The sequence below is a fragment of the Lagenorhynchus albirostris genome, chromosome 4 (genome assembly GCF_949774975.1).
Source record: "Lagenorhynchus albirostris chromosome 4, mLagAlb1.1, whole genome shotgun sequence".
NCBI lineage: Eukaryota > Metazoa > Chordata > Mammalia > Artiodactyla > Delphinidae > Lagenorhynchus > Lagenorhynchus albirostris.
In genome coordinates, this window is record NC_083098.1 from 29,799,980 (window position 1) to 29,812,137 (window position 12,158).

The following is a 12,158-nucleotide window of genomic DNA, read 5'->3' on the forward strand; positions in this document are numbered from 1 at the left end:
TGCTGAAATAGGTAGTTGAAGTAGCATATGCCTGGCATATGACTTAGATATTCCTAGTTTTCTTCTACCACTTTCCCCAAAGTTCCCGAAGTGTGATATCACAGGTTAGTACCAGTGAGGATATTCATGTACCAGTAACTTGGGTATGTCTTTGACTCTAAGATGTACTTCCCCTCTCCCACATTTTACCATCTATTGTTTTGTTAATGGGTTATAAAACAACAACAGTGGATTTTAGACAGAACAGTGTATAAAGTTCCTTTGGTCGTTTGTTTGTTAGATAAAGGTCTCATGTTCTCATTTCCGTAATGCCCATTTTCCTGTTTTCATTCAAGAGAATTGCTCACCTATCGGTTATTGTTCAAAAACTATGACTGAACCAGGGTTTGACATTTTGCTTGCAATAACTATATTATCATCATTGTTTCTAAAGGAGGAGTGAAAAAGATTATTACCAACAAAACAAATACCATTTTATTTAATTTTTCTGGCAAACAAACAACTGCGTTGTTCCATTCCTAAAATCTTTGCTTTTAGAGAAGAGCTGAATGTGTAGGAGAAAAGAGGCGACCCCTTTTAGGTAAGTAAGTTGCAAGAGAAATAGAGATGGAATGTCAGTTTCAATGCAGAGTTCACAACTTACAAAGAATTTATTTATGCAATACAGACCTTTTCTCAAATATTTTTCACAGAATTCCACACAGCAATCTGCTAGAAAAGTAGAATTCTACAACACCAAAATGACATTTTTGTAGTACAAATTGCTAATCAAAAGGAAGATGAAGATTGTTTAACAACAAACAGAAGGTAAAACGAGGGTTGCTTCACACAGCACCCAGTAGCCTCTGTTCCTCGGCCCAGGGTTGGGGTGGGGAGGTGGGGAGGTGGGGGGAGCCCCGACAACGGCTCTGCCTCGGTGTGTGAGCACAGTCAGCCCTCGGGGAGTGAGCTCTGGTACTTGCATTTACTTTAAAAGAAAAACAGAGGTTGTGAGCCCAAGAGCATTTCCATCATCATTTCACTTGGGTGTGCTAAGAAGAGGACAGATCAGGAAAACATTGTAAATATTTCACACTTGCGATACCATTAGATCCTTTATGATAACCACACAATAAAATAAAATACCCTCCCCCGAACCATAATTTTCTAGGCCTAAAACATGCTCGAAGAATAATATTGATAGAAATAATTCACTGAGATGTTTTAAATTACATTTACTGTAATTTAAACATTGCTATTTAAATCCCAGAAATTTCAGTGCTGAAGAAGCACAGTTGTTTGTTTGGAAAAATACAGGACCCAAAGTACAGCGTAAATAAAATTCCCTCATCCCAGTATTATAACCCATTCCTTATTGTTAAAATCATACATTTCTCAAGATTACAGATAAACGGGAAGTGTTTTTCCATAATATAACTAGCATAAGTGGGTTTACTTGCTCCACTGTATACTTATTATTTCCATAATTGGTGAAAATAGACTTCTCATTATGACTAAAAATATAGATTTTTTTTTTTAAACTACAGAACCCAGCAGCCAGTTTTCTGCTTTGCTATTCCCCCCAAAAAAGTCAAGCAAAGTCTACAAAAATAGCAATTAACTTTAAAAAATATTTTGCTTCTTAGAGCAAATTTAAGTTACATTCAGATGTGATTGCTGTTTCTAAGAGAAAGATGCTGAGGGCGCTTCCTGTGCCCAGGCTGGGGGGCAAGGCTGAAGCCCAGCTGTCACTGTCAATCAATCAGTAGCGGGTTTGGTATTCATGATGCCACCGGTTAAAGTCATTGTAGAACAGAACAATGCTTCCTGAGGCCATGCCAGAAATGATGCACCTGGGAGAAGCAGAGAGAGAAGGAGGGGTTTACAAACCTAGGCTTTGTTACTAAAGAAAGAACTGCCCTCCCCAAATCCACAAGGTAAATACAGAAGATGCCCTCCCCAAATACACAAGGTAAATACAGCCAGACCTACAATTTGTGAGATTTACGGTATGTTTTCTTGATGACTAAAATGCAGTCCTGAGTAAGCTCAGACACTCCACATGGATCCAATTCACAGCTTGCCTTTATATTGAAAGTACAGCTAGTTTGTGCAAGATGAGTCACAAAAACCTGAACAGACTAGATAATTTCTAAGGCGGAGAGGCTGGGCAGGTAAACTTTTTATATTAGGTATTGGAAGCAAAAGAAAGAATCATAATCTCAAAGTAATTGCTGGTGGAGGAAGCAGCATACAATCAAGTGACTGACAGAGGTATGTGACACATACAGAAGGAATGAAGAGTAAGAAATCAGAGTGCTGACCACCCTGCAGAAGAATATCCTGTGTCCCATAGTGTTAAGGGTAGAGGGGCTTTGTCCTCCCAACACAGCGACTCACTGCCATGATCACTATAGACAGGAGTTGCTGTTTGCTTCCCCTGTCCCTGAGCTGGTGGTGCAGGGAAAGAGATGAAGCAGTAAGACAGGCGGTTCAGAGGAGCCTCTCCAGGAGGCAGAAGCCTATTTATTGTCTTAGACCTCTCTCTGTATGGTTTGCTTAGGAGAGTCCTTTGATGTCATACTTAGTATCCTTAGTAGTACCTCATATCAAAATTAGGAACTAAAATGTGTCACAACAAGAAAATCAGCTAAACACAGAAGAAGGCAGTAATGAGGATATGAGGGACAAAAAAGCACTGAGACATGTAGAAAGCAAACAGTAAAATGGCAAAAGCAAGTCTTTCCCTATCAGTAATTACGTGTAAGGTGATTAAACTCTCCAATCAAAAGGCGGAGAGACTGGCAAAATGAATTAAAAACATGATCAAACTATGTGCTGTCTACCAGAGACTCACTGGGATCTAAACAAACAGGTTGAAAGTGAAAGGATGGAAAAAGATATTCCATGCAAATAATAATGAAAAGAAAGCTGAGGTGGCTATACTAATATCAGATAAAATAAGTTCTAAGTCAAAATGTTACAAGAGACAAGGACACTATATAGCAATGATAAAAGGGTCAATTCATCAAGAGTATATAGCAGTTACAAACCTATATGAACCAATCAGCACCCCCCAAGATATATGGAACCAACGCTGACAGAATTGAAGAGAAAAACGAACAGTTCTGCAATAATGGTTGGAGACGTCAATACCCCACTTTCAATAATGGGTAGAACAACCAGAAAGAAGATACGGAAATGGAGGATCTGAACAATACTAAAAACCAACTGGATGTAACGCATATATAAACATTCACCCAACAACAGCAGAATGCACATGGAACATTCTCCAAGATAAACCATACATTAGGCCACAAGTCCCAATACACTTTAAAAAGATTGAAATCAATCACACACAGTATTTTTTCTAATCACAGCAGAATTAAACTAGACATCAATAACAGAAGGAAAACTAGAAAATTCATCAGTTTGTGGAAACTGACCAATGGGTCAAAGAAAAAAATCTCAGGGAAATTAGACAATACCAAGACAAATGAATACAAAACAACAAGCCAAAACTTACAGGATGCAGCAAAACCAGTGCTAAAAGGGAAATTCAGAGCTGTAAACAGATACTTAAAATCTCAATCAGTAACCTAATTCTACACATTAAAGAACAAGAAAAAGCTGCAAACTAAACCCAAAGGTAACAGAAGGAATGAAACAATAAAGATTAGAATGGAAATAGGGGATAGAAAAACAGAAAAATCAACAAAGTCAAAAGTTGAGTCTTTGGGGCTTCCCTGGTGGCACAGTGGTTGGGAGTCCGCCTGCCGATGCAGGGGACGCAGGTTCGTGCCCCGGTCCGGGAAGATCCTGCATGCTGCAGAGCGGCTGGGCCCGTGAGCCATGGCCACTGGGCCTGCGCGTCCGGAGCCTGTGCTCCGCAACGGGAGAGGCCACAGTGGTGAGAGGCCCGCGTACAGCAAAAAGAAAAAAAAAAAAAGTTGCGTCTTTGAAAAGGGCAACAAAATTGACAAACTTTTAGTTAGACTAAAAAAAAAGGACTCAAATTACTAAAATCATAAAGTGGAGACATTGCTACCAATTTTATAGAAATAAAAAGAGGATTATCAGAGAATACTAGGAACATCTGTATGCCAACAATTGTGATAACCTAGATGAAATGGAAAAATTCTTAGAAACACACATTATTCCAAAATTTCATCATGGAGAAACAGAAAATCTGAATAGACTTATAACTAGTAATGAGACTGAATCAGTAATCAAAAACCTCTCAATAAGAAAAGCCCTGGACCAGAGAGCTTCACTGGTGAATTCTGTCAAAGATTTAAAGAAGGATTAACACCAACTCAAATGCCTCTAAAAAACTAAAGAGAACATTTCTTAAGTTGTTCAATGAGGCCAACACACCCTGACACCAAAGTGAAACAGACATTACAAGAAAAGAAATCACAGACCATATCCCTTATGATTACTGATACAAAAATCTTTAACAAATACTAGCAAACCAAATTCAGTAGCATATTAAGAAGATTATATACACCATGACCAAGTGGGATTTATTCTTGGAATATAAGGATGGTTTAACATTCAAAAATCAATTGTAATATATCACATCAACAATTAACAACAACAAAAGAAACCCATATGAGAGAAGGCATTTGACTAAATTCATCATCCTTTCATGATAAAAACACTGAAACTATGAATAGATGGAAAGTACCTCAATGCGATATAAAGGGCATTTATGAAAAATTCCCAGCTAACATCACATTCAATGGTGAATACTGAAAGCTTTCCCCCTCTTACTGGGAACAAGACGAGGATACCTGTTTTCACCACTTCTAGTCAATATAGTACGAAAAGCCCTAGCCAGGGCAGTTAGGCAAGGAAAAGAAATAAAAGGAATCTAAATTGGAAAGAAAGAAGTAAAATTACCTCTATTGCAAGTGACATGATCTTTATGTAGCAAATCCTAAAGATTCCACACACAAAAAAACTGTTAGAACTGATGAACTTATATTAGCAAAGTTGCAGGATACAAAATCAACAATACAAAAAATGTTGTGTTTCTACATACAAGCAGTGAACAATTCCATCACAGCAACAACAATGACAACAAAAAAATAAAATGCTCAACGAATAAATTTAACCAAGGGGGCAAAAGGCCTGTATGTTGAAAACCAGAAAATATTGCTGAAAGAAATTAAAGACAACATAAATAAATGGAAAGATATCCTGTGTTCATGGATCGGAACACTTAATATTGTTAAGACGACAGTATTAGCCAAAGCTGTCTACAGATTCAACCTAGTTCTTATCAGAATCTCAATGTTTTTTGCAAAAATAGGAAAAAAAAAAACATCTTAAAATTCACATGGAATCTCAAGGGAGCCTGAATAGCCAAAACAATCTCAAAAAAGAAAAACAAAATTGGATGTCTCATACTTTCTGATTTCTAAACTTACTGTAAAGCTACAGTAATCAAAACAGTGTGGCACTGGCTTAGAGAGAGACATATAGACCAACAGAATAAAACAGACAATCCAGAAATAATCTCTCATATATAGGAACAGTCTTTTTCAACAAATAGTGCTGAGAAAACTGATATTCACATGCAAAAGAATGAAGTTGGACCCTTATGACCATCATATATAAACAAACATTAATTCAAAATGCATCAAAAACTAAATATGGGTTAAAACTATAAAATTCTTAGGAGAAAATATAGAGGAAGCACTTCATGACACTGAATTTTGCAATGATTTCTTGGATATAACACCGAAAGCACAGGCAACAACAGAAAAAAATAAATGAGACTTCATCAAAATTAAAGGCTTTTGCACATCAAAGGACACTATGAGATGGAATGATGAAAAAGTTCTGGAAATGAATAGCGGTAATAGTTGTACAACAATGTGAATATACTTAATACCACTGAATTATGCACCCCAAAAGAAGGTTTAAATGGTAAATTTTATGTATATGTTATCACAGTAAAAGAAGTTAAGAACTAAAATGAAAGACTGTGTATTAAAAAGAAATAAGATGCCAGGTAAAGATTATCTCCCTAAAATGGAGGTTTTAGTAAATAAGCCAGATTTCTCAATGGAATCATTATGGACAGACAGACAGGCATTTCACATGAAATTTTGTTTAAGAAAAAAGGTACTTTAACATAAAAAGCTTTACAGCAATATAATTGGAGCCTCTGTTACTTAAATCCTGTCTATTCCTAGAGAATTCAGCCTTTGTCCAAGATTGGCAATGCCATCAAACAAAACCATGCTTTTTAAAAAGTACCTTGGAAACCCCAATATCCATCAGCTTTTTTGATTGAACAGGTGACCCTCACAGCCCAGCCCAGCCATCAGCCCAGTTACTACATACATTCCCTTGCCGGTTTTTAATGCCACCAGTATAGACCACTATTCCAGTGTTACCTCTGGTCGTAAGACAGTGCCATGGCCCGGATCCCGGCGTCGCAGCCTGGATAGGCGAAGAGCTGCTTGAGGTCAGACACCTGCCAGACCATGACCACACCGTTGTCTCCTCCGGTGAGCAGGTACTGCCCATCCCGGCTCAGCTGGATAGCCTGTGAGACACAGCAACATTCAGTAGAGACACGGCTCTCGGAAAACTTGGGCCCTCACCGCATCTCTGATTAATTCGACGTGATTCCAGCCGGCTACTGGAGCCACAAAGGGACAGAGTGTGTATGTGTTCCTGAGGAGTTTTCAGGAAATCATGAGTCATAGAAGACTTTTGCTATTTTTCAAAAGTCAAATGGGCAAAGTTAGGCAATGCTGGAGTTTTGAGTTTTTTTGTTTTTAATTTTTGCTTTTTAAGGATGAGGTGGCTAACTCTTCCAATTCTATGACTACTAGTTAAATGGTCCGTGTTGTGGACGGGGACCAGTACTGTAAAACGAAGCGCTTCCTGGCATCTCTCCATTGCACTGTGGTCATGCTAAGCCTGTTTTGTACCGAGGCTGGGCAGACAGTGCTAGCTGACCTCATATCCCTGATAAAACACTGCTGCCTGTGGGGCTCAGCCCCACAGGAGACCACCTACAGCTTGAGCACCTTCACTAGGCCTGCTGGAAGTTTACAGCAGGTGGGAAGACAACTTGGTAGGGAACTGTGACTCCCAGGGTGATTAAACCCAGTTTAAGCATTTTCTTCTTGCCCCAGGACTGACTGCTTCCTGCCAGTGCTGAACTCAGAGGACAAACACGTAATTTGCTCTTCAGTCCTGTCAAACCTACCAAAGGCAGGCCACTTTCTTTTTTTTCTTTTATGACTTTTTACATTTTTTTCATGGTTGAAAAAAAGAATCAAAAGAATATTTCATGACACGTGAAAATTATATGAATTCCAAATTTCAGCGCTCATAAGTAAGCGTTATTGGAACAAAGGCACATCCATTCATTTCTGGCTACTTTTTTTTTTTTTTTTTTAACAGAGAAAGTATGCCAGCTCCTGATATAAAAGGTCCCTCCTTACTTGAGGAGCAGATCCTACTGCCCCTTCCTCTCCTCCTGCCCCCTTCCCTCCAAACCTCCTTTTCCCGGCTTATTAACATACACATTTCCTTTCTTTAGCTGGGTGACATTGAGAGTTCTAAAAGTTATTGCAAATACCTGTAATCTTCTGTCCACCTGGATACAGTGAATGTGGGAATCCAGATTGTACTAGTAGGCCAGAAAGAAACTATCTACCTTCTGAAAAATATATTTAGACTGTTCTGTACTCAGAGTTTTAGCATAGTTGCCTTAAGTCTTTACCCTTTGACAAAAAATTTTTTTTGTAATTATAGAAATGTTTCATAGCCATTCAATTCACATTCAAGTAAATGCGAACTTTCAGAGGTCTCTTAAATACAGCTTATTCGCAAGAACACAAAAATACACCTAAGAAATCAAAACCTGTGGGTGGAAGACACTTTCATTCAAGAAGCATTCTCTAAATTTTAACCAAATACCCATAGTAAGATTTTTCAATATAAGTGAAAACCAATATCCTTTTCCCCCATTCATTTCACAAACGTCAATCTCTAGGGGCTTATCTGGGAAATGAAATGAAGACTACAACAAATAATTATTTGCTACACTTATAAAATTCAGCTGATGAAAATCCATTAACCTTACGGTTGTGGTTCACTTGAGTTTTATACGTGAGGCTTTTTACTGGATAAGTGCTATATTAAAACATAAATTAAAACCATTAATCTTTAACTCTTTGTCCTAAAGAATCCCTACTCCTAGCTCTGTGTTGAAATAAATAAAACCTGGACTTTTAGGACTATACATGTATCAGCACCTAAAACATTTTATTAAACCAGGTGCCTGCCAAGGTTAAAAAATATTTTGTTGGCCTTTCTCATGAGGGACTTGTCAAATTTCCCTGAGAATAACAGCCAGGGTAGCATTTCCTGAATAGCACCCTATCTCCCACCCAAACCAGCATTCACGTAGTTCTCAATTCTCATACGCCTCCTCCAGTCTCAGTCCAGGTTGGGTTGAGACTAGAGATTTTAGGAGGGCCCTGGGGACGTGTGAATCTCAGCCCCTGGACTCCTGAGTGCTCGGACAACACCGTAGTTGCTCGGACAACACCGTAGTTGCACCAGTTTCCAGGAGGTACCAGCAGGCCACAGCAGTCTGCTGGCGACAATCATATCCTAAGACACAGCTTCCCCAGGAAAACAAAATAAATGAGTTCCTATGGGTGAAATGGGGGGTGATCCTTTGTTTAGGATAACATAACTTTGCTGCTCTGTACAGGCTGCCCACTTAAATTTAAGTTATTCATTAAGACATCTAAACATTGCCTAGTTGATGTGCTCTGATACGTTAACCAAATGCCACTGCACAATCTGGCATCTAAATAAAAACAGGTGGGAGGCCTTGATTAGTGCAGAGGTTCCCCAGGCCACCTGCCTGCAGGGTTCTTGTTGCTCTTTCAAAGAAACTTCATTTCTGGTCTGAGCTAATGACTAATTTGTTTCCATGGTCTCCTTTCCTTATACAGGCTCAGACTGCAGGATGGAGGTGGAGATTTTTGTTCTGTGATGTCTCTTAGTCCAAGCCTGTGATTTCCTTCCACCCTTCCCAAGGCAGTTAGCTGTGAAAGTGTGGGTCTCTGGAGCCGGGCACGGGCAGTGCTCATTTTAGGCAAGCTCACTTTAATCACACAGTTGCCACTTACAAGTTAGTATGATAAAGTGCAGGCGTGCTGGGGAAAAGGCGATGGATTGTTTAAGCCTAAAATCCAGTGGGAAATATTACAGAGGGAAAAAAACAACGGCCATAGGGCAGAGGGGAAAAGCATGTGTGTACGAACAGTGCAGAAAGCCTCCGACTGCTGCCTTGAGGAACTTCCCAGAGCCTTTGGTACTAACTGAAGTACCACAGAAATTGTTTTAGCCAGCAAGGGATTTCAAATTACTTTACAGATTTATTAGTGTAGCTGACAAAATAATCGCAACTCAAAGTGACAGATTATCAACATTATTATCGTAAAGAAAAGAGGAAAGGAAAATCCTCTAACGTGTACTTGGTTTAAATGAAGGGAGGGAAAAATAAAAGCAGAGTGTGAGCATCTCTGTATGCAGCCTTCGTGGCAGAGGTGGTCAAAATGCACTGAAGAAAACTCACAGAATGGGAGAGAGAAGAGAGCCATTTACTGAATTGAGAACCCTCTCCCTCCTCACTCACCTTTACACTTTGAGGTAAAAACACAGAATGCTGAAAAGTCTGTAAGGTATACTTACCCTTATGTTATCATCTGTTTCCACGGTGGCCTGGAGTTTTCCATTCACACTGAATGTACAGAAGAAGCCATTTTCATAGAATATGACACAGTGACCCTCTCTGGAAGCCTGCATGAGTTTTGGTTTCAGGCAGTTTTCAGGACCCTCCAAAGTCCTTAACAAGTCTCCATTCATGGAATGTATGAGACATGGTCCTTCTGAGAAAACAGGAGAAACAAAAGCCAAAATGAAGTTTCTGAATAAGAACAGACAAATGTGACCTGAATCTTGAGCACCGTTGAAACAGGCTGCCAGTACCATATCACAGTTGTAGAAAGCCTTAAAAAATTATATCTTAGATATGTTATTTTGTAAAATCTGCATGCTGGCTAAATCTCACCTTCCACTTGGGAAAGAAGGAAGCCGAGTCATGCATGTTCCAGTTCACTTCTCAAGAGACAGGAAGTTACTTTATGAAATTCATTATGCCAAGGGATGATAAGAGCTGGAGGAATTCAGAAAGGAACAGGACAAATGACAAATCCTAAAAGAGCTTCCAGGAAGGCTGGGCCTCAGTTAAACATCGGCTGCTGTAAGGCACACAGGGTCCCGATGGTAGCAGCATTGGGGCCTGTGTGGTGAGAACTCATTAAGGCAACTTCTGAAGGCCTAAAACATCTTCCCTCCCACTGCTTGCTACTTCGCGATGAAAGAAGGTGCCTGGTGGTCCACCTCCTCACACCCCAGCGCCCAGGGAAATTCATACAGAGATCCTTCTGCCACTTCTCCTTGGCAAACAAGTCTGCCCCCCTGCTGTCCCCGAAACCAAGCAGCTTGCATCCACCACTCCCCACTCTCCGGGCTGACCTCCAGGCTGAGATGCTTGAGGAAGATGGAGAAACTGCATCTTTACTGAGTGCCTGCTACATGAAAAGCAAAAGAGGAGCAGGTAACCAAAACTGCTTGTGTGATGAGTAAGTTCTCAGAAATGTCTGAGTCGGACAAATGGGGTAATTAGACTATATGCCCTACTCCTCTCTGGGTTAAATTTCTCGTGGCTACATGGAATCATCACGTGTTCCCCACATGACCATTAAAACGTGTCTCTCGTCTTTCTCTTGACCACTCAGGGAGTTGATAGGTTTTTAGTGTTCTCGACATAAATATATAAGGCAGTCTTTGCTCTGCACAGTTCCAGCATGCATGAATTTCAGTTGTCACTCTAAATGACCCCAGTCCCTCAATGCCACAGTTCAGATTTCAGTTATCACAGGAACTGCATAAGGTACACACTTCATGGTCAGCTTGTCAGTCCACAAATCACTATAAATAACAGGTGTGCATCACGATGGGTGACCAGCCCCATCACTTCTTTCGAAGTCTGTTAGTGAATGGTCACTGCACGTCTGTGACTCAGCTCATGCACAGACAGCAAACTCTGTAGTTGTGTTGCCTCCTTGTCTCCCAGGGATGGAACTGTAGGACATTTTACAAAAATGGATAATCAAAAGAGGGTAGTGGCCAACACAGATGGATCTGAAGTAAGGAAATGAGAAGTGACAAAGCTGAAAGTAAAACTGGAAGCCAACACAAACGGAGTTACAGAAGATAGAGCTGACCGTGGGAGTGTTGGCATCACTACAGATGCAGCCAGAGGAAGTGAGTGAAGGTGATCTTACTGACATAAGTCCTGTAAAACTTAGGAAAGTGCTGTTACAAACATGAGGATGTCCCAGAAGTGACGTCAGCAAAAATCTCCACATTAAAGGAAACCTAGGAGATATTTCATGACATTGAAAGCACAGAAGATAAAATGTTGGAAGCTGATCCAAACTTAGGAAGGAGTTTGACAACTGGTCAAGGCACAGAGACGATTCTCACTCCTTATCTTAAGTTACACGGAGAGAAGGGGGCGAGCACTTTCCATGTACTCTCGATGTATTTTTTCACAAAGAACCTAAAATACTTTCATTCTTAATGTCTCTAATGTTTTAAATTAGTGTACTAAATGTGAGTTTTACTATTTTTTTCATGTCCATACATATGCGTATGTATGCATATATGTATAAAAGTGAACAAGAGAATTTTTACTGTTTTGATAAAAATTTGTAAAGGCCATGGAACAATCATAAAATTTCCCATTATTTTTCATAATATTTCCCATTGAAATTATTGATTTTTAATATCTTTGCATGGTTTCATCTTGCATGGTCATTTTTATGGTGCTGTGCCACCATGCAAAGTGAGGACAGCCTGTAATATGATAGGTTCATTTTACATGTCCAATTTGGATCACGTACAATCCGGGAACTCATGTTAGCTCAGGATAAATGAAATCATTGGGTATAAGGGGAAAAAATCCAGTAGTTATAGAATTCTTGCTATCATTGTTACTATTTCATCGTTTTGACCAACTAAATTTGTAAACACCAACATTTGACTCATTAATAAGTCTCGTT

General features: G+C 39.6%; 1 protein-coding gene across 5 annotated transcripts in view; it reads right to left on the reverse strand.

The window, feature by feature from the left end:
- Window positions 1–385: 385 nt before the first annotated feature.
- LRBA (LPS responsive beige-like anchor protein) overlaps window positions 386–12,158 on the reverse strand; it is a 730,232-nt gene continuing 718,459 nt past the window's right edge. For all 5 annotated transcript variants that reach the window (XM_060147738.1, XM_060147737.1, XM_060147734.1 and 2 more), the window contains 3 exons: window positions 9,721–9,917; window positions 6,390–6,541; window positions 386–1,832 (listed from right to left, as the gene is read on the reverse strand). In XM_060147738.1, the coding sequence (XP_060003721.1) occupies window positions 1,742–1,832; window positions 6,390–6,541; window positions 9,721–9,917 (440 nt within the window). In that variant the 3' untranslated portion in view covers window positions 386–1,741. The remainder of the gene's footprint in view (window positions 1,833–6,389; window positions 6,542–9,720; window positions 9,918–12,158) is intronic.